The sequence below is a fragment of the Trichechus manatus genome, unplaced genomic scaffold (assembly GCF_000243295.1).
Source record: "Trichechus manatus latirostris isolate Lorelei unplaced genomic scaffold, TriManLat1.0 scaffold00132, whole genome shotgun sequence".
NCBI lineage: Eukaryota > Metazoa > Chordata > Mammalia > Sirenia > Trichechidae > Trichechus > Trichechus manatus.
In genome coordinates this window covers 1,572,596-1,591,908 of record NW_004444068.1, presented here as the reverse complement: position 1 = coordinate 1,591,908, position 19,313 = coordinate 1,572,596, and the positions used below count along the sequence as shown (strand labels likewise).

Here is a 19,313-nt window from a genome sequence, read left to right as displayed (position 1 = left end):
CTTCACACCTACATTACGACATAGCTCGTCTGGGGCTACAGACAGTTACCACTTTAAGACACAGAAAAAGCAAGCAAACCCTATTCTAGAGAGGCCCTTTGTTTTAAGTCACCTATTTAGGCTGTAGCAACTTTCTTTCCCTGATAAGCCATTTTTTTTTTTAAATTAAATTCCTTTCAAGCTGCTGTTAAAAATAACCAACATAATTAAATGGAGTATCTTTTGCGCTCACGTGGTTTTCACAGAGGGTGCCATTTTTAAACTGGAAAAAGCACTCAGAAATTCTAAATCATTAAGTAATATCTCCTCAGGTTCCGATTTCTAAGAATTTCCAAATAGACTTCAGATTTCCAAGCTTTAACTTAGTATCTGTGGAAGGACGCTGGGGAGAAAGTATTTGAATTTCTTGGAGAGGCCAGCTTCTGAATGTAACTTGGATTATGTGTCTAATTGACTTAAGTTGAATTATAGATGTGTGAAAAAATACTCAGTACATGAAAAAATATGTGAGAAAAAACCATACGGGTTTTTTTTTTTTTTTTTTTCAGGAAAACTCAGCCAGCCAGAATATACAGAGTAAGTTTCACGTACCACAGGAGTCAAATTATTTACGTTTATATGAAAAAAAAATTTTTTTTCTGTATACATAGTTTTCTCAGTTGTGAAATCTAATAGTTTTAATGATACAAGTCAACACACCCTGGGGTATAGAAACTATTTTCTTGGGTAAATGAACAGTGTTACTGACCCTCTACCGTTAAATTCATGGCCATTCTTATGAGATTAAGCATGCAGTCTCAAGTTTCTGATTAAAGAGAAAAGGCTGGTCTTTATTTCTTACCGAAGTTACTTGAACAATAACTGCTCTCCAGAGTCCCAGTTCGTATACACTTCCGTTGACATAGGGCCACAGTGGGTTTTAAACCTTAATTCAAAGAAGAAAGATTAAAGATTCAGGAAAATGAATTCAAGGGTAATTAGTGCTTAAATCATACTCTATCAATTTCAACTTCCCATCGATTCCCTGAGCCACCCATCTGTCATTGCAATGAAATCATTAAAAAGCATGTAAAGGAAATGCTTCATGCTATCAACTATAGCTCTAATTTCTTCAGGGCAACTTAATATCTTCTGGTGAATTTTAAACCAGAGATCAAAGATAATCTAAATTTAGCCCTGTTCTTTTCTTCCTTGATATATAACTAACATTATACTCAAAAATAGATAAATGGTTCATGTGTGTCCTGCTTAGAAAAATCCAGTACGAGAAATCTGAATTCAGCAAATATAGGGTGATTCTTCACTTTCCGAAAGGAATTCTAAGAATAGGATGTTCCCCTGAGGACATTGGGAGCTTTCTTGGTGCATTTAAAATATGATGCAATTGCCCAAATATGAGTAGTACAGGTTTTTAGAAACGTAGCTCACCTGTAAAATATATTACATCTGTAATTAGATGCAACCCATCACTACATTATTTATTTTAATCCTGGTACTGGCTATAAGGAGCTTAAGAACTGAGAAGTAGAAAAACTGAAAAGCAAAACTAAATAGATTAACACAGAGGTTTTCATCTGGGGGTGCTTTTCCCTCCAGGTGACGTTTGGCAGTGTCTGGAGGCATTTTTGGTTGTCACAACCAGGGAGCAGGGTGGGAGGGGAGAACGCTGCTGTCTAGTGGGCGGAGGCCCTACTGGGTGGAGGCCCTAGTGGGTGGAGGCCAGGGATGCTGCTAAACATCCGACGATGCACAAGACAGTCCCCCACAACAAAGAATTACCCAGCTCAATTGTTCTGAGGTTAAGAAACCATGGGTTAACGAAGTGAAATATTTAATCCCTGTTATCATCATTAAAGACAGAGCCCTAGTGGCACAATGGTTAAGTGTTCGGCTGCTAACTGAAGGGTGGGCGGTTCGAAGCCACCCAGTGGCTCTGCAGGAGAAAGAACTGGTAATCTGCTCCTGTGAAGATTAAAAAAAAAAAAAACTAAACCCATTGCTATTGAGTTGATTCCAACTCATAGTGGCCCTATAACACAGAGTATAACTGCCCCTTTCCAAGGCTGTAATCTTTACGGAAGCAAACTGCCACATTGTCCTTCCACAGAGCGGCTGGTGGGTTCAAACCGCCTACCTTTTGGTTAGCAGCCAAGCATTTAAGCACTGCGCTACCAGCGCTCTGTCCCATAAAGATTATAGCCTAGAAAACCCTCTGGGGCAGTTCTTCTCTGTCACCTGGGGTCGCTATGAGTAGAAAACCAATTCAACTGCACCTAACAACAATAGCAACGATCATTAAAAATGTTTGCTAATCATTCACTTGTATGTGGCAATACGCTAGGAAGAATTAAACAAAACAACTGTAAGAGAACTGTGCTTACTGCATAAGAATTTGCCATTGCAATACTGCCCTTCTAGTATGTTCAGCCAACTCCTCTGTGAAGTTATAATTTATTTATTTATTCTTACTTTGTACCCCTAAAAAAAGAAAAACCAGTTGCCACTCAGTTGAGTCCGACTCATGGTGACACCGTGTGTGTCAGAGTAGAACTGCACTCAGTAGGGTTTTCAATGGCTGATTTTTTGGAAGTAGATCACCAGGTCTTTCTTCCCAGGTGCCCCTAGGTGGACTCGAACTTCCAATCTCTCAGTTAGCAGCGAGTGCATCAACTGTTTATACCACCCAGGGACTTCATTTGTGCCCTTACTTACCGCCAAAAAGCATCTGAGTGGTTTACAATATTAAAGCATATACGATTCAATGTTAAAATACATATATGAGCTTAAATATGTATTTTTTTCAACACAGCTCAGAAAACATTGAGAGGGAGAGACGTACTATTCATTGTTCCAGAAGTTGGGGGCCTCACTTTGGCACTAAATTTGCCTAATTAACCAAGTTGAGAGTAGTGGTGTTAGTGGTCCACCTTGTCTGCTGAAAAAGAACATCTTTTCATGTGGGCTGTTGGAGACCAGCCCCTTGTCAGCCTCAGAACTTCAGTCTGGAAGTTGGGTGGGTGTCTCACATTGTTCCTTCTTTCTCTTTGGTAGATCTCCACTCTCTTACCTTATGTCATCAACTACACCATCCTACCCCTCCTCATCTTACTGTAATCTATCTACCGCACTGCACGCCCCAACTTGGCCACAGGGTTCACAGCCTTCCATGTGTTCCTGCAGCCATCCCAGTGACTCCAGTCTCCTCGTGGATGGTCCCGCTCAGTCCATCCCAGGGACTTTCAAAACTCTGTTCTATCAAAGATGCTTGGTTCTATGCTCACATGTCTTCCAGCTAGTCTTTCATCACCAAACTCTCAAATTCAGACATTCTGCTATCTAGTACAGTCTCCTCTCCTTCAAGCTTATTTATTTAATCACTCGCATAACTACTTTTTTTTTCTCTGTCTTTGAAGGTTCAATGCATTGACCCCCTCACTTTTCAAATCCATCAGACTGGGCCTATCTTTACATCCTTAGCTATCCCACTTAGTTTCCATGGTCCATTATTTCACTCATTTTCTTGACAATAGCTTAAATTCCCAGCCCCTCTGGTCTTCTGCAGCTCTTGACTGGTAAAATTCCAACCCTGCAGGCATCTCGATTTTTTCTGTGCCTGCATCCGAACAGTTGAGCACACAACTGGACCCTCAGAAGTGACAGGCTGTTTTATGGATCAACTCACTCTCCAATTTTCCACAGGTGTTTTCAAGTCCTTCTAATTTTCCTAACCTCCAGTGTTCCCACCTCCCTTCTCATTCTCAGCAGCCAACTTTGCCTATTTTCTAGGAGGATAGAGAGCATAGCAGACAAGCTCCTCAAGATCCCCACCTCAACTCTATAGCGTTTTTACCTGTGCTTCTCTCTTCCTCTCCTCCCTGACAGAGGAGGTGATGCCCCTAGTCCTGTAAGGTCAATCCTCCTGTGAGTTCTTGGGAGGCCAGCCCCTCCCACTTGTGGAGAAACTTTTCTCCATCAGTCTATTCCTTCTGTCTGCTGTATGTGCACCTTCTTCTCTGCTGGCTACTTCCCATCAGGACTAACACGTCCAAGGCTCTCATAGCCTCTCTCCTTCCTTTAGGGCCAAATTGTGGAACAAGTTGCTGCCACTTATTATCTCAATTTCTTCAGCCTGTTCTACTCACCCGCAGCCCACTCTGTCTGGTTTCTGCCTGCACAACTCTGCGCACACAGCCCTTGCTAGGGCCTTCAATAGCCGCCATGTCACTAAATCAGATGGAAGCATTTTGGAACTTCCCTTATTTAAAGTCTTGCCAACACTAGACCCTACTGACCACTCCCTTCTTCTTAAAACATTCTCTTTCCATGGCTTCCATGACATCTGCTCCTGGTTTTCCTCCCTCCTCCTAGTCACTCCTTTTCAGTCTCCTTTGTCAGTATATCCTCCTTAAGAAGATCGAGTTTCTCAAGGTTTAATCCTAGGCTGTCTCTTCCTTTTACCCCCAACTTCTCCCTAGGTAATCTCATTCTGGATCAGGGTTTCAATTACCATCTGTATGCTGATGACTCTCACATTTATATCTCATTTATATGTTCAAATTCTCTTCTGGCCTGGAAGGCCATATATCTAACTGCCTACACAACATCTCCACTTGAATGTCTCACCAAAACAAACAAACAAACAAACAAACAACCGCATTGCTGTCAAGTCAATTCCCACTCATAGAGACCCTATAGGACAGAGTACAACTGCCCCATAGGGTTTTCAAGGAGGAGCTGGTGGATTCTAATTGTTGACCTTTTGGTTGGTAACCGATCTTTTAACCACTGTCCCACAGACACCACAAACCCAACAAGGTCACAGCAGAACTCATGAATCCACTCCCAAACCCAGTTCTCTACCTCAGTGAATGGTAACATTATCCCCCTAGTTATGTAAGTCAGGAGCTGGGACGCATTCTTGATACCAGCCTGATTGCTCTAATCCAGTCAATCACAAAGGTCGGTCAATATCTCCACTGATCTCTTGGCACAGTTCACCTGGATAGCCAAAAGAACCTGCTGTTCCTCTTGACCCCTACAATCCATTCACCTCATAGTGGCCAGTCATCTTTGTAAAATGCAGATCTGATCCTGAACTTTGCTTAAACCCATCAGCAGCTTCTCCTACACTTAGGAGAAAAACCAAAATGCTTAGAGCATAAGGAAAGGGGTAGTAGAGTCTGAAGACGAAGCTAGTACGAGAGGCCGGAAACAAAGTGCGAAGGGCCTTATATACTACGTGAAGGAGTTTGGGTTCCTGTGCTGTCCAGTATGGTAGCCACTAGCCACATGAGACTATTTCAATTAATTAAAATTAAATAAAAAATTCAGTTCCGTAGTCTCAATAGCCACATTTCAAGTGGTCAGGTGGCTACTGTTATTGGACAACACAGCTCTAGACAATGAACTTAAATGGGAACATGACATGGTCTGGTCTAGGGGAGGGCATGCAGTGAAGAGGTAAGATATAGGGGAAGTTAAAGATTATCCCTAAGAGTGTGGCAACTGATGATGTGGGCCATGTCTTGGAAAAGAGGTGGAGAAGCAGGTTTGAGGCAGTAAATAGCATGATAAAGTGAGTTGAGATTGATTGGCTTTCATTTAAACATCTAGCAACCACAGATTTTCTGGGAGATAATCACTGATCCATGTCTGCAGTTTCAGAGAAAGTTTAGGATTGGAGGTAAAAGCTGGGGAAACATTAACAGCAAGACTGCAGCCAGATAACTCATTGGAAAGAATATGGACACCAGGATCTACTGAGATGAGCTGGAGAGAGACACCATGAAGCAGTTCACTTCCAGGCCACAGGGTGGCACATTTGTGGAGTGCTCAGAAAAATCAGCCCCTCTAGAAGTGTCTGTACTCAGGACAGCCCTATCCAGGGTGCATGCAGAAAACCGTGAGTAAAAAAGGTGGGCTTATTTCAGCCTGCTTCATATCTTAACCTTAGGTCTTTCCTTCCCACTTTTTTCTCCTACCTGGATTTGGATTTTTACATCTGAGGCCTGAAACCCCAGTAGGTGGAGCTGACAGGATGTGGGCTAGATATAGAGACCCACTCCTGCCTCTCCATGTCTTACATCAAACATGCCCCAGACCAGAGATGCCCAACTGACTTCTTAATCATGGAGGCTGGCACTGGTTATTTCAAGGGCTATCTCTATATGAACTATATACTTCTTTGATTTACTCCAAATTGAAAAGATAATACATTTTATATGACACATTCTGAACAGAAGGGGAAAAAAAAAAAAAAAAACCATTGGCAGATGTGGAAATAAGATGTGTCAAGATTCTAGAACTGTAACCTAAAATATCATGATTCTTTGTAATAAAAATAAAATCATGATTCTCTAAGTGCCAGAAAAGGAAACTTCGGCTGTGCCTACAATAGATTTCTTACTAATTTTTAAGTGGTCATCATTTTCTAGGTGACTTCTAAAAATTATTAGCTTGTAAGTATTCTTCCACCCATTCCTTTCTGTCATCAATGAATCATATTATTCTCTTACATAATTTTTCATGTAAGAGAATTTTTCAAATATTTTCCTCTTATTTTTTTTTCTACCTCATAATAATTGTTCTCCCAAAGTTTGTGTAGAAACCTCAAAACAGAAAACCTTACCTGTAGATACAGGAGGTGTGGTGGTAATGGGTGGCGCTGTAGTTGCTGGCAGTTTTTTTGGCCTGAATTTGTAGTGACCAATAAATCCATCAGCTGTTAAACTTAAGTCTGATAAAAACTGAATGAGAAGTTCATTTGTCTCTGATACAATTGGCCTAAAAGCAAAAAAACATATATATACATACATATGAAATATGCAGTCTCTGAAGTGTGATGTTTTCTTGCTTTCCGTTCATTTTTTGACAGTAGATTATCACTTGTTTAAACTTAAAAGCTAAAACACTTTAAAAGGTGAAAGTCTCAATCTGCTAAATTTCAGTGCTGGAAGCGAATATTCATTGAGTGTTTGCTCAGCAAGGCATTGTACTTTATGCAAATTGTTGCATTCCATCTTCACAACAGCCTATCATCATTCCCTTTTTATGGAATAGGCAACTGAAGTTCAGAGGGTTCCAGTGATCTGCCTAAGGCTCCACAGTTAGTTAGCATGTGGGAGAGTCATGATCTGAACCCAAGACAGGGAGACTGTGGTAGACATGATGACCAGTGGGAACACTGAAGCTGTGGCTGGTTCTCCACAATGACCTCAGAGTTTGGCCTGGCCTGGGAACACCACAACCTCTTTGAACTAAGACTGTGCATCCAAGTCGGGCAAATTTCCACACCCTGTGAAGACAGAGCCACAGGGGTCATCTCTCCACTGGCCACCCAGGGATGAGAAAGTCAAACCGGTTGTAACGGGACTTCCATTTCATTTTTAATGGGTGCTCTTATGAATGCCTGAAATGGAAACATTTCTGTTGACAATCTCAGCAACAGTGCTGTGAAGCAGAGGGAGAGAAAGTGATTATTCTGTTTGAGTGGTCGTGGACAACATCATTGATTAAGAACTAATTTTAATGCAGTTTTAGGGGGTTGCTGGCTAGTTGGCATTAAAGATTTAGTGGAAATAATAACTGAAGCTCAAAAGGTCTCTTAAATCTTAAAACCCACCCCCAAAAAAATTCAAACCCGTTGCCACTGAGTTGATTTCGACTTACAGTGACCCTGTGGGACAGAGTAGAACTGCCCCATAGGGTTTCCAAGGAGTGGCTGGCGGATTTGAACTGCCGACCTTTTGGTTAGCAGTCAAACTCTAAACCACCGCGCCACCAAGGCTCCTCTTAAATCTTAGGGGTACCTATATTACATAAGACAGTAGTTTCATTTAAGCTTTTACTGTTATTATTTAAACAATAGTAAAAGGAATGTCAGATTGGTTCATTCTATTTAAAAACTAACTCAGGAGTGGAAAAAAATTAAGTTTTTAAATTGAATCAGTTGCTTGTTTGACTAAACTCCCTTTTTCAAGCAGTTGCCCCATGTAGACATTGTCCCAGACAAACCAATTCTTTCTGTAAAGATTACAGCCTTGGAAACTCTATGGGGCAATTCTACTCTGTCCTATAGGGTCACTAAGAGTTGGAATTGATGGCAGTGGATTTGGTTTTGTTTTTTATCAGCCACTTTAAGAGTCTTTGGGTGGCACAGTCGGAACATTGGAAGAAAGCCCTGGAAATCTGCCTCTGAAAATTAACAACCTTGCAAACCCTATGGAGCAGTTGTACTCTGCACACGTGGGGTCGCCATGAGTCGGAATCGACTTGACGGCAACTAACATCAGCTACTTTAAGTGGGTGGAGAGGTGGGTAGATCTGTATTTGACCCAACCAGATAGAAAAGTGTAGGATTTTTTTTCTGTCCTGAATAACAACCTGAGCAAAAGGTAAGAGTAAGCTTCATGATCAGCATGCACAGTTCCAGTCACCCAGTGGCCAAGGTCATTCAAGTAAAGCTTCTGAAGATCAAGCCCTTAACAGAAATATTCTATCTTGCTTTCGAAAAACTCTTTCCATTAAATAAATAAAAACAGTAAACTAAACACAATTCTCATCTAAAATCACAAATAAAGCATGTTAATCTTGTTTAAATGATAAAATTACAAAATGCACTCATTATAGGCAGTTGAAAGAAAGCTTAAGACCCGACAAAGTCAGCCTTCTAGGTATGATGCTATAATTATAGTGATCATTCACTGCCTCTTCTATGAACTAATTTTAGAGGCATTATATCTGAAATCGTTTTCTCAAGGAAGAGTATTTTAGTAACAAAGAAATGTTTTTTGTTATACTGCTACTGAGCTTTAGTATAAATGTGACAGAATCCCAGTGCCATGAATGTACTGAGGACCATGTGTTGCATCTGCAAATTAATGTTACAAATCACTAGAAAGGCAAGAGGAAGTCTCACTTAGCTCCACTCTTCACTGGCAAATCCCAGGAATGGATGGAGGATGCTGTTTCCTGTCTTCTACTTGAGCTGTCTCTGGTTTGTCATTCTGCAGTCCTTCCTCTCCTTCAGTCACTACAGCCAATCAGCCACCACGTCCCACCAATATGGCATCCTGAATATTTCCTGAATCTACATCCCCCATTTCTTCCCTACCATCTTGCCCTACTTTGGGTCCTCCTGGACTCTTACCTGGACCACTGCTGCGGCTTCCTAACTAGCCTCCGTGCTCGTGTTCTCTAGAGTGGGGATCTAGAGCCACTGGTCATGTCACTCCTCTGCCTACACGCACTTCAAGGGCTCCCATCTCTGCAGGCCATGGGACCCAACTCAATCTTTCTGTCCCAACTCCCTCTAGGCCCCAACTCAAGGTTTAGGCTCCAGAAATAGCATGTATCTCCTTTCTCTATATTTATTAGGTGCCACTGGGTGGTGCAAATGGTTAACATACTTGGCTGCTAACCTAAAGGTTGGAGGTTCAAGTCTACCTGGAGGTGCCTTGGAAGAAAGACCTGGTGATCTACTTTTGAAAAATCAATCACTGAAAACCCTATGGAGCAGTTCTGCTCTATACACATGGGGTCACCATGAGTCGGAGTCAACTTGACAGCAACAACTGGGATATCTTTATTACAAAGTTCCCTCTACTTGGAATGAGTTTGTCCTCCCTTCTGCCTCTGATTAACTCCAACTCTTCCTTCAAGACTCAGCTTCAAGAGGCATAATCTCCCACAAAAGGACTTCCCTAATCTCCTCACACTTGCTGGAACTGGGCCGAAGGTCTCCTCCTCAGAGGTCCAGCACACCCAGGGCACTCCATTGCCAGTTTACCTATCTGCCTTGTTTCACTCCCTCCCACTATTTATCTCTGTATTTCTCACTTACCTTTTGGGTACCTAACATACTGCCCAGCACATAGCTGGGGTGTACTAAGTGTTTCTGAACTGAGTTGAATGGCATTGATACTGCACTGAACCAGACACAGGGACAATGGGGTGCTGCCCCACAGATCCCCAAGGCTCCTCCTTCTATTCACCCCATATATCCCCAAAGCTCCTTCTATTCACCCTGACTCTATTCTTTTGACAGAAGGAAAACTCCCTCAAAGAGGTTTCCTCATTTTCTGCACTGCCCCACCCCAGAAGTATTATGACTATGGAAAAATATTCCTCTGGATAAAGTGTTAGTTAGTGGGGCTGGTAGCCAAGCTACTCCAGGCGAACTCCTCAGAAGCGAGCGATGCTCAACAGCTCCCTCCATCACCTAGCCCTACCCCACAATCAGCTGCTATCAATAAAGCTACACCATGTATCTTTTTTTATTCTTTTATTTTCAAAGTCTCCTGTGTTCTCATTTTTTAGGGATGTGTCTTGTAAACAGCATAGAGCTGGATTTTGCTTTGTTGTCTAGTCTAACAATCTTTGTCTTTTAAAGATGAATGAGTTGGTTCATTCACATTTATTTATTTAATAATATTTCACTGTGTTTTCCGTGAAGGTTTACACAGCAGTTTAGGTTCCCATTTAATAAGTTGTTCAGTGACATTGGTTATATTCTTCACAGTGTGTGGACATTCTCATTATTTCCATTCTGGTTGTTCTGTTTCCATTAATCTAGTTTCCCTGCCCCCCTTACATTTTCATTTTAAACTAATTGTTGACCGTTTGGTCCATTCTCATTTTTTAAAATTGCAAATATATCTAAATGTATTTCTACCATCTAATTTTGGTCTTTCCATCTGTCCTGCCTTTTTTATGTTTCCCCTTTTCTCCTGTCTTGCCTTCTTTTGGACTGAACTTTTTTTCTCATTCCAAGTTTTCCCTCCTCTCTTTTGGAAGTTAAAGACTCTCTTTCTGCCTTTCTTAGTGGTTACTCTGAATTTAACAGTGACTTAATAAATAAAAATGAGTTAAAACTGCAAAATACTTCGCTTTAACTCGAATGTGTCTGTGGAAAATCATAGGAATTCATGTAAAATCAATTGATACATAGACTCTATCTTTAAACAGCAGAGTAGGAAAGGGTATTTAAGTTGGCATAGGGTGATAAATAGCAACTTTGAAGGCAAACTGTAGGAATTCAATGGCCACTCTTATTAGTATCGTTTATGAAAGTATGAAATATCTTACACCAAAGATTAGTCTTGTATTGCATCAAAAGACAGCAGAGAGGAGTTGAGTAACTTGCCTATGGTAACATAGACAGTAAGTGGCAGAGTTCTTAGCTCCATAAATGATTGTTGAAGAAATGCACTATGTCTTTAAGGCCCACTCAACAACAATTTGGGCAACAATGTGAGGATAAGGGACAGGTGCTACTTGAAAACGCTATGGAGCACAGTTCTCCACTGAAATACACAGGGTCGCCATGAGTCAGAATCAACTCAATGGCAACTGGCTTCGTTTTGCTTTACTTACGCAGGTGGACTATCGCCACAGTATCTTCCAATTCTATTAGCGTCGTTGATTTCTCCACCATTAAACACAGTCATATGATCATAACGACAGTAGTTATCTCGCTCAAGGTCAAACTTCTCAAACTTTAATTCTATAAGCTTTAGAGAAAACATAGTATTAGAAGTGTCAAAATAGCATTGCTGATTAATCTTAAATGGAATTCCTCCTCTCCCCAGTTTTGTAATGTACTAAGATTTCCCTTTGTAAAAAAATGTATTCATTCTGTTCAAATGATTTTTTTTCTTGTTGCATACTTCTTGTTTAGTTAACAGAATTGTGGTATTCTTTTTCTTTAATCATCTTTCCAAAAGATCATCTCAACCCTAGAACAACCCTAGTTAGGATCTCAAACTTGGAAGCTCTGTTCATTTACATACAAAAGTATGGGAACTTTATATAACACTCGCAACCTACATAAGACTGTAATTGGGGGGATGTAAGAGTGAGAAGGGGGCTATAAATAGCTTTGCTCTTTTCTAGAGGAAAACTAATAGAAAAAAGATTATCTAAGATATTTCCTATATTGGTGGGCATTGGGGTACGTGTGTGTATGTGTCGTGGTTGGATAAAGTTGTTCCCCTTTCAAGGGAAGGACACTGACATTCCCATTACATTTAAAGAACTCAAATATTTTAGGGCCAGAGGTTCAGTGAAGTGGGAGTTGACTGTGATGTCTTCTTGAACTATGTTTGAAAAGTGTGCACACTGAGCATAGCCCACTTGGTGATGTGATTGATTTTGAAGAGGATGAATAGAAGCATTGGCACTCAAAGTCAGTGTTAGGACTCTTTTTTTTTTAAACTGTGATTTAGGTGAAAGTTTACAGAGCAAATTAGTTTCTCATCGTACAGTTAATACACACATTGTTTCATAACATTGGCTGCAACCTCACAATGTGTCAACACTCTCCCTTTCTCCACCCCAGATTCCCTGTTTCCATTCGTTCAGTTTTCCTGTCCCTTCCTGCCTTCTCTTCTTTGCTTTCAGGCTGTTGTGCCCATTAGTCTCATATACATGACTGAGCTATGAAGCATGTCCTTCGTGTGTGTTACTGTTGGCCTGTCTAATCTTTGGCTGAAGGGTGAACCTCAGGAGTGACTTCAATACTAAGTTAAAAGGGTGTCCGGGGGCCATATTCTCAGTGTTCTTTTTTTGCAATGGTACAAGTAATAGTGTCCTAATTTATTGAAGTTAATAGGAAGTTTTGATTTAATAGACAATCATTCCTCTTACAAGCAGATTTCTTTTTTAAATGTCTCTTTTAATTTACAGATTCTTTCTCCATCTCTCTCTTTTTTAAATTTTATTGTGGTGAAATATACCTAAAACAAAAAGTTTGCCATTTTGACCATTAAACAGTTCAGTAACATTAATTATGTTCACCATATTCTACCATCACTGCTATCCATTTCCAAAAGTTTGACATTACCTGAAACAGAAACTCAGCACCCCTTCAGCAAAAACTCCTATTCCCTCCTCCCCACAGCCCCTGGTAACCACTAATAAACTTTTGTCTCCAGGCATTTGCCTATTCTAGACATTTCATATAAGTGGGATCAGACAATGTTCGTCCTTTTGTGTCTGACTTATTTCATTCAGCATAATGTTTTCAAGATTCATTCACATTGTAGCATGTATCAGAATTTCATTTCTCTTTATGAATAATATCCCATTGTATGGATATACCACATTTTGTTTATCCATTCATATGATGATGGACACTTTGGTTGACAAGCAGATTTTCCAAGAGCATCTCCAATGTGTGAATCAAAGAAAATCTCACTGGGTTCATAAATACCCATAGTGCCTGGTATCCATTCTTGCTGGGTGCCAGGTGAGAAGGAAACCCTACCTGCTGCTTCAGGGAAGCAAATGGGTATTAGTTACTGCTAGGACAGTCACATAATTATGAGCTAAAGAAGACTCATACACAGTAATCTGGCTAAAGATGGCAATAGCCAACAGCATCACAGATGGACACAAAGGTAAATTTTGGCTTTGAACATAACTGCTACCGATTTACATATTTAGCAACCTTTTAAAAAAAAGTCACCACCAGTGATGGGTGGAATAACGGGGGAGTCATACTTTACACTGTTTTAAATTTTATCAAAATATTTCCTCTTTGGATCCAGTGACTTCTCACCAATTACTAATAAAATGCTTTCCAGGTTATTAAAAAATTGGCTGAACTTTCTCTACTAAGAAATTAGTTACATAACAACTTTTGAAGAGAAGATTTTTTAAAAAAGTAAATAAATGAGAAGATGAAGGAGAAATCTATGATTAAAAAAATGAAGGCAAGTCTATAATAGAAAAAAATCCCATAGACCTGCATAGGTATTATTTAGGATTCAATTTTCCTATTATACTTTCCTCCTTTGGGCAGAGCTCCCAGTGATTCAGACATTACAACAATGATTAAAATACTCAATCGGCTGAAGCCAAAAATGACATTAATAAAATAAAACCCAAATTTAAATTTAAATAATCAGAGGAAAAAACAATGGAAAAGAGATGCTGAATTGTAATTTGCAAGTATAATTAAATTGGAATTATTTAGTCTAATATGTTTACAAAGGAACCTTGGTGGCACAATGGTTAAGTGCTAGGCTGCTAACCGAAAGGTTGGCAGTTCAAATCCACCTCCCTGGGAGAAAAGACCTGGCAATCTGCTCCCATAAAGATTACAGCCTAGGAACTCCTATGGGGTAGTTCTACTCTATCCTATAGGGTTGCTATGAGTTGGAATCGGCTCGACAGCACCTAAAAACAACAACAATATATTTACAAATGTCACTGAGAGAAAAAAAGACTCATACAATCTCAAGGAATTACATAATTGTTTAATGTTTGAGAAATGTCATTTTTTAAATGTTATCATAAACTATAAGATGTTCAATAGGTTGATACAGAATCTTTCATTATTAAATAAATGACCATAGTTTTCTTCTTAAAAATAAAACTGAGTATTTGGATTATGATCCATGGGTGTATGTGTATGCGTGCGTGTGTTTGAATCACTAACACGCATGGCATGTTTGCCTGAATAATTTTCCATTAAAAAATTAATATACAGCAAATAATATTTGTGCAAGCTATATGAAAGATCAATTTAGAACAGTTTTTAACAATATAAGGCTCATCTTATAGTATTTAGACTAAAAGTAAGTAGCGTTTGTAATGATGGTAGTTTTTGAAGTCATTTTAAGAAGTTCACATAGTGGGCTTCCTCTACTCCTATGCCAAATTCTATCCAAGTTAATAGCTACAAGTGGTCCCCAGAAAAGGCAGAAATTCATATAACCACGAACTATTAAACACGGGAAAATCAGATCTTCTTTGTTGCTTGTTTTAGAGCAACGAATAAAGCTTTTTTTGGCGGGGAGGGGAACCTGCACAAGTTTTATTATAAACATGAACAAAAAAACCCCAAAGCAGATCAGCTTTCACATCAGACACCTTGTCTCTGGAGAGATGGTGTGCTTTACATAGGCTGTGTTGAAGAGAAGCCTTCGGACTGGTTTTGATTTGGTGGCTAACATGACTGTTATCAGGACGCGGTAGGTTCGCTACACGAGCAGTCACCTAAATGTACATGTACTTGGGGATTTTTATCCTCCCACAGTTACTCATTGCTGCTTCTAACACCAAGCTCTACCTTCTGCAGGGTTAAACCATCTCAAGTGAGATTTGCTTACCATTTGTATTTTTAAAACCTCCTTTGCATGTTGTAGTTAAATAAGAAGATACTAAATCCATGACTTTGCAAGTCAGATAGTACAAAGGGCAGCTTTACTCTGGGTCTTACATGAAGAAATACCTGTGTCTAGCAGGGCCTTCCTCTCCCTGAACCCTTAGCTCTCTGATAACCCTAAAACCCAAGGCTCTTGAAAGCTGGGCCCCTCACACTCCCTGGGCAGTTCACACTTGCATGCTGTTACAGATCGTCCCCCCAGGAAGATGTGTTGTAAAACCTAACCCTTATACTTCTGGAGGAAACCCTGGTGGGATAGTGGTTAAGTGTTATGAGTCGGAATCGCCTCGATGGCAATGGGTTTTTTATACTTGTGGATGTAATCCTATTTGGGAACAGGGTTTTCTTTTTCATATTCATGAGGCCATATCAGTATAGGATGTGTTTAAGCCAATCACTTTTGAGATGTAAAAAGAGTAGATTAGTCACAGAAGCAAGGAAGCACAAATGGGGAAAGACTGATGCCACATGGAGATCACAAAGGAACCGAAAGGGAGAAGCTGAAAGAGACATGGGTTTGGACAGAGAGAACATTCCCCTAGAGCAGGCACCCTGAATTCGGACTTCTAGTTAAAAGGTTCAACCCACTGGTTGAACCCAGTTCGAACTCACTCAGAGATGCCTTGGAAGACAGTTCTGGCGATCTGCTTCCAAAAGGTCACAGCCTTGAAAACCCTGTGGAGCAGTTCTACTCTGCACACAGGGGGTCACCATGAGTCTGAACTGACTTGACAGCAACTAACAACAACGAGCCTCCTAAACTATGAGAAAATAAAATTCTGTTCGTCAAAGCCACTGACTTGTGGTATTTCTGTTATTGCAGCACCAAGAAACTAAGACGTGTTCTTCACATTTTCAGGGCATCTCACCTGATCCTCTGGGGCTACGATGTGCCATACGCAGGTGACTCCTATAGGGTAGTCACGGTCTGGCCAGTTGGGGGTTTTAAAAGAGCCAGGTGTTTCCAGACGTCCTCCACAATATCGATCCCCTGAAATTATTAAATATGAAAAAAAATAGGTTATAGAATAAAACCACATGTAGATTAGGAATTTGGGATATTGGCTGATAGTATACCAAATATAAGGAGCCCTGGTGGATTGGCACTCGGCTGCTAACTGAAAGGTCAGTGGTTTGAACCCATCAGCCTCTCCGTGGGAGAAAGATGTGGCAGTCTGCTTCCGTAAAGATTACAGCCTTGGAAACTCTATGCGGCAGCTCTACTCTTTCTTACAGGGTCGCTATGAGTCAGAATCAACTCGGCAGCAGTGGGGTTATACTAAATAAAGTGTTGGCAGAAGCTCTTACATTTTCTCTTAAAAAATTGGTTACATACTCTACATACACACATACATACACTCACACACACACACACACACACAATGAATAAATGAACTATTTCTACGTTCTTATTTACCTGACAAATCACATCAGCACAAGAGAGTACAGGAGTGGGGTCAGGGCTATAGTGCTTTCTTTCTTTCTTTTGACAGGTAATGACAAAACATTTGGGCATGCACACTCGGAAAGCATGTAGGCTCAACAAATTACATATATTTTAAGACCCCTCAAGGCAGGGATATTTATTAACGGTAAAAATTTATGAACATGGACAGGGTTTGAATCAGTTGGTGTAGACAACACTCATTACTAGAAAACCTAATAAGCTATAAATCTTTAATAATTATTAAGAATAATTTCTGTCTATAGGAACAATGCATGCTTATAAATTTTCAGTACTACAGAAAAACACTAGGAAACTAAAAAATTACCACAAACCCCACCACCCAAAGCTAACCATGATTAATATTTGACAAGTATCATTTTGGACATCTGTATGCATATATACTGAGAGGTCGAAAGAAATAATTTTAGAACACTTTTTTGAATACAAAGTTCTGAATTTAACTTTACTTGAATTTAACAAAAATACTGAAATTGAAACAAACGGAATTACTATATTTTAACAAAGTATTTCTTCAGCACAGAAGACAAGGGCGTGTGGGTACAGTATGCCTCGAGTTCTTGCACATGTACAACCATTTTTCTATCGTCTTAATATGTGAAGGACGCCACAGTGGATATTAAATCCTTGGTTCGCACTTCCTTCCCTTGAGTTTCTTGAAAATCTTGCTCCAAAATTTCCTTGTTTTGTGTGGTGCTTTTGAGATGTCTGATACCAGTCTAATTTCCTTACCCTTGTAGGTTATTTGTTCTCTTTGCCTGTTGTTGGGTGCCATCAAGTCAATTCCGACTCATAGTGACCCAATAGGACAGGGTAGAACTGCCCCATAAGATTTTCTAGGCTGTAATCTTTACAGGAGCAGATCGCCAGGTCTCTTCTCCCGAGGAGCTGCCGACCTTTTGGTTAGCCGTCGAGTGCTTTAACCATTGCACCACCAGGGCTCCTTCTTTTTGGCTAGAAACCCTGAATTGTTTTTTTCCTTTAACTCTGAAGTGTAATCATTATGTCTAATAGTTTTACTAGGATTTGTCTTAGAGTTGATTGTTGCAGGTAGATTTTTCAGATACTTGGTGGCTGCTTTCAATATGTAGATTCATTTTTCATTTATTTCTGGACAGTTTTCTTGGTTTATAGTTTTAAATATCAATTATTTTCCATTGCTTTTTTCTTCCTCTGGGACTCTAATTATGTATAAGTTGGATATTTTTTGCTTGCATTCCATTTCAGTTTCTCTCTCTCTCTCTTCCATCCTCCCCCATCTCTTTTCTTCTTTCTTTCTCTCTCCTCTCTCTGTCCCTTTTTACTTCTGTTTTTTCACTTTATTCTCTTAGTTTTCTTCCTGCTTGTCTTCAGTGCCCTCATTAGGTTTTTATTCAAATCTATTTGTCTTAGTCATCTAGTGCTGCTATAACAGAAATACCACAAATAGATGGCTTTAACAAAGAGAAATCTATTCTCTCACAGGTTAGGAGGCTAGAAGTCCGAATTCAGGGCACCAGCTCTCGGAGAAGACTTTCTCTCTCTGGGGTTCTGGAGAAAGGTCCTTGCATCAATCTTCCCCTGGCTGAGGAGGTTCTCAGTGCAGGGACCCCAGGTCCAGAGGATGTGCTATTCTCCTAGCTCTTGTTTCCTGGTGGTATGAAGGTCCCATGTCTCTCTGTTTGCGTCTCTCTTTTATATCTCAAAAGAGAATGACTTAACACACAGTCTAATCTTGTAGATCTCATCAATAAAGCTGCTGCCTATCCCGCCTCATTAACATAAAGGTAGGATTTACAACCCATAGGAAAATCACATCAGATGACAAAATGGTGGACAATCACACACTAGTGGGAATCATGGCCCAGCCAAAATGATACACATATTTTTGGGGGACACAATTGAATCCATGACACTCTTCTTTATTGGACTTCTTACAATTTAGCCTTCCTTTTCTGATCATTTTGTCCTTCTCTTCTAATTCTTTCCGATGTTCAATCAACTCTTGTTTTATTTGTTCCTTGGTGGGTTTTTTTTTTTTTTTTCAGTTTCTATTCTTTTTTGTTTGTTTGTTTATTGTTGTAGTTTAAGTGAAAGTTTACATTTTAAGTTAGTCTCTTATACAAAAATTTATACATACATTGTTATGTGACCCTAATTGCTCTCCCTATACCGTGACAGCACACTCCTCCTTTCTACCCCTGATTTCCCGTGTCCATTCAACCAGCTCCTGACCCTCTCAGCCTTCTCATCTCACCTGCGGACAGAAGCTGCCCGTTTAGTCTCATGTATCTACCTGAGCTAAGAAGCACACTCTTCATGAGGATCATTTTCTGTTCCACAGTCCAGTCCAGTATCTGTCTGAAGAGTTGGCCTCAAAAATTGTTTTAGTTCTGATTGCCTGTTTCTATTCTTGGTTTTTGAATTCCTGATGCAAATTTTTTTTTATATTCTCAAATGCTTTTCTGAGGATACTTAATTAAGTTTGGAGTGTTGTTTCACGTTTCTCTCTTTCTATTGGGGGGAGGTTATAAGGCGAAGCACATTAATTTTAATATTCATTTTCATATTCTGGTAGTTTTTGTATAGATGGAGACTGTACATCTTCATTTTATGGACAGGGTTTACAGTTTGAGGTGGTTTCCACAAGTCTTAGTTCAAATGCACCCTGTTCTGTCAGTGCAGTGAAGGGTTTTAACT

General features: G+C 40.0%; 1 protein-coding gene across 1 annotated transcript in view; it reads right to left on the bottom strand.

Moving 5' to 3' along the window:
• PCOLCE2 (procollagen C-endopeptidase enhancer 2) overlaps positions 1-19,313 on the bottom strand; it is a 68,954-nt gene that overhangs the window by 3,550 nt on the left and 46,091 nt on the right. Inside the window, exons 4-7 of the mRNA XM_004385066.3 lie at positions 16,039-16,160; positions 11,374-11,510; positions 6,629-6,783; positions 842-925 (exon numbers count right to left, since the gene is read on the bottom strand). Of these exons, the coding sequence (XP_004385123.1) occupies positions 842-925; positions 6,629-6,783; positions 11,374-11,510; positions 16,039-16,160 (498 nt within the window). The remainder of the gene's footprint in view (positions 1-841; positions 926-6,628; positions 6,784-11,373; positions 11,511-16,038; positions 16,161-19,313) is intronic.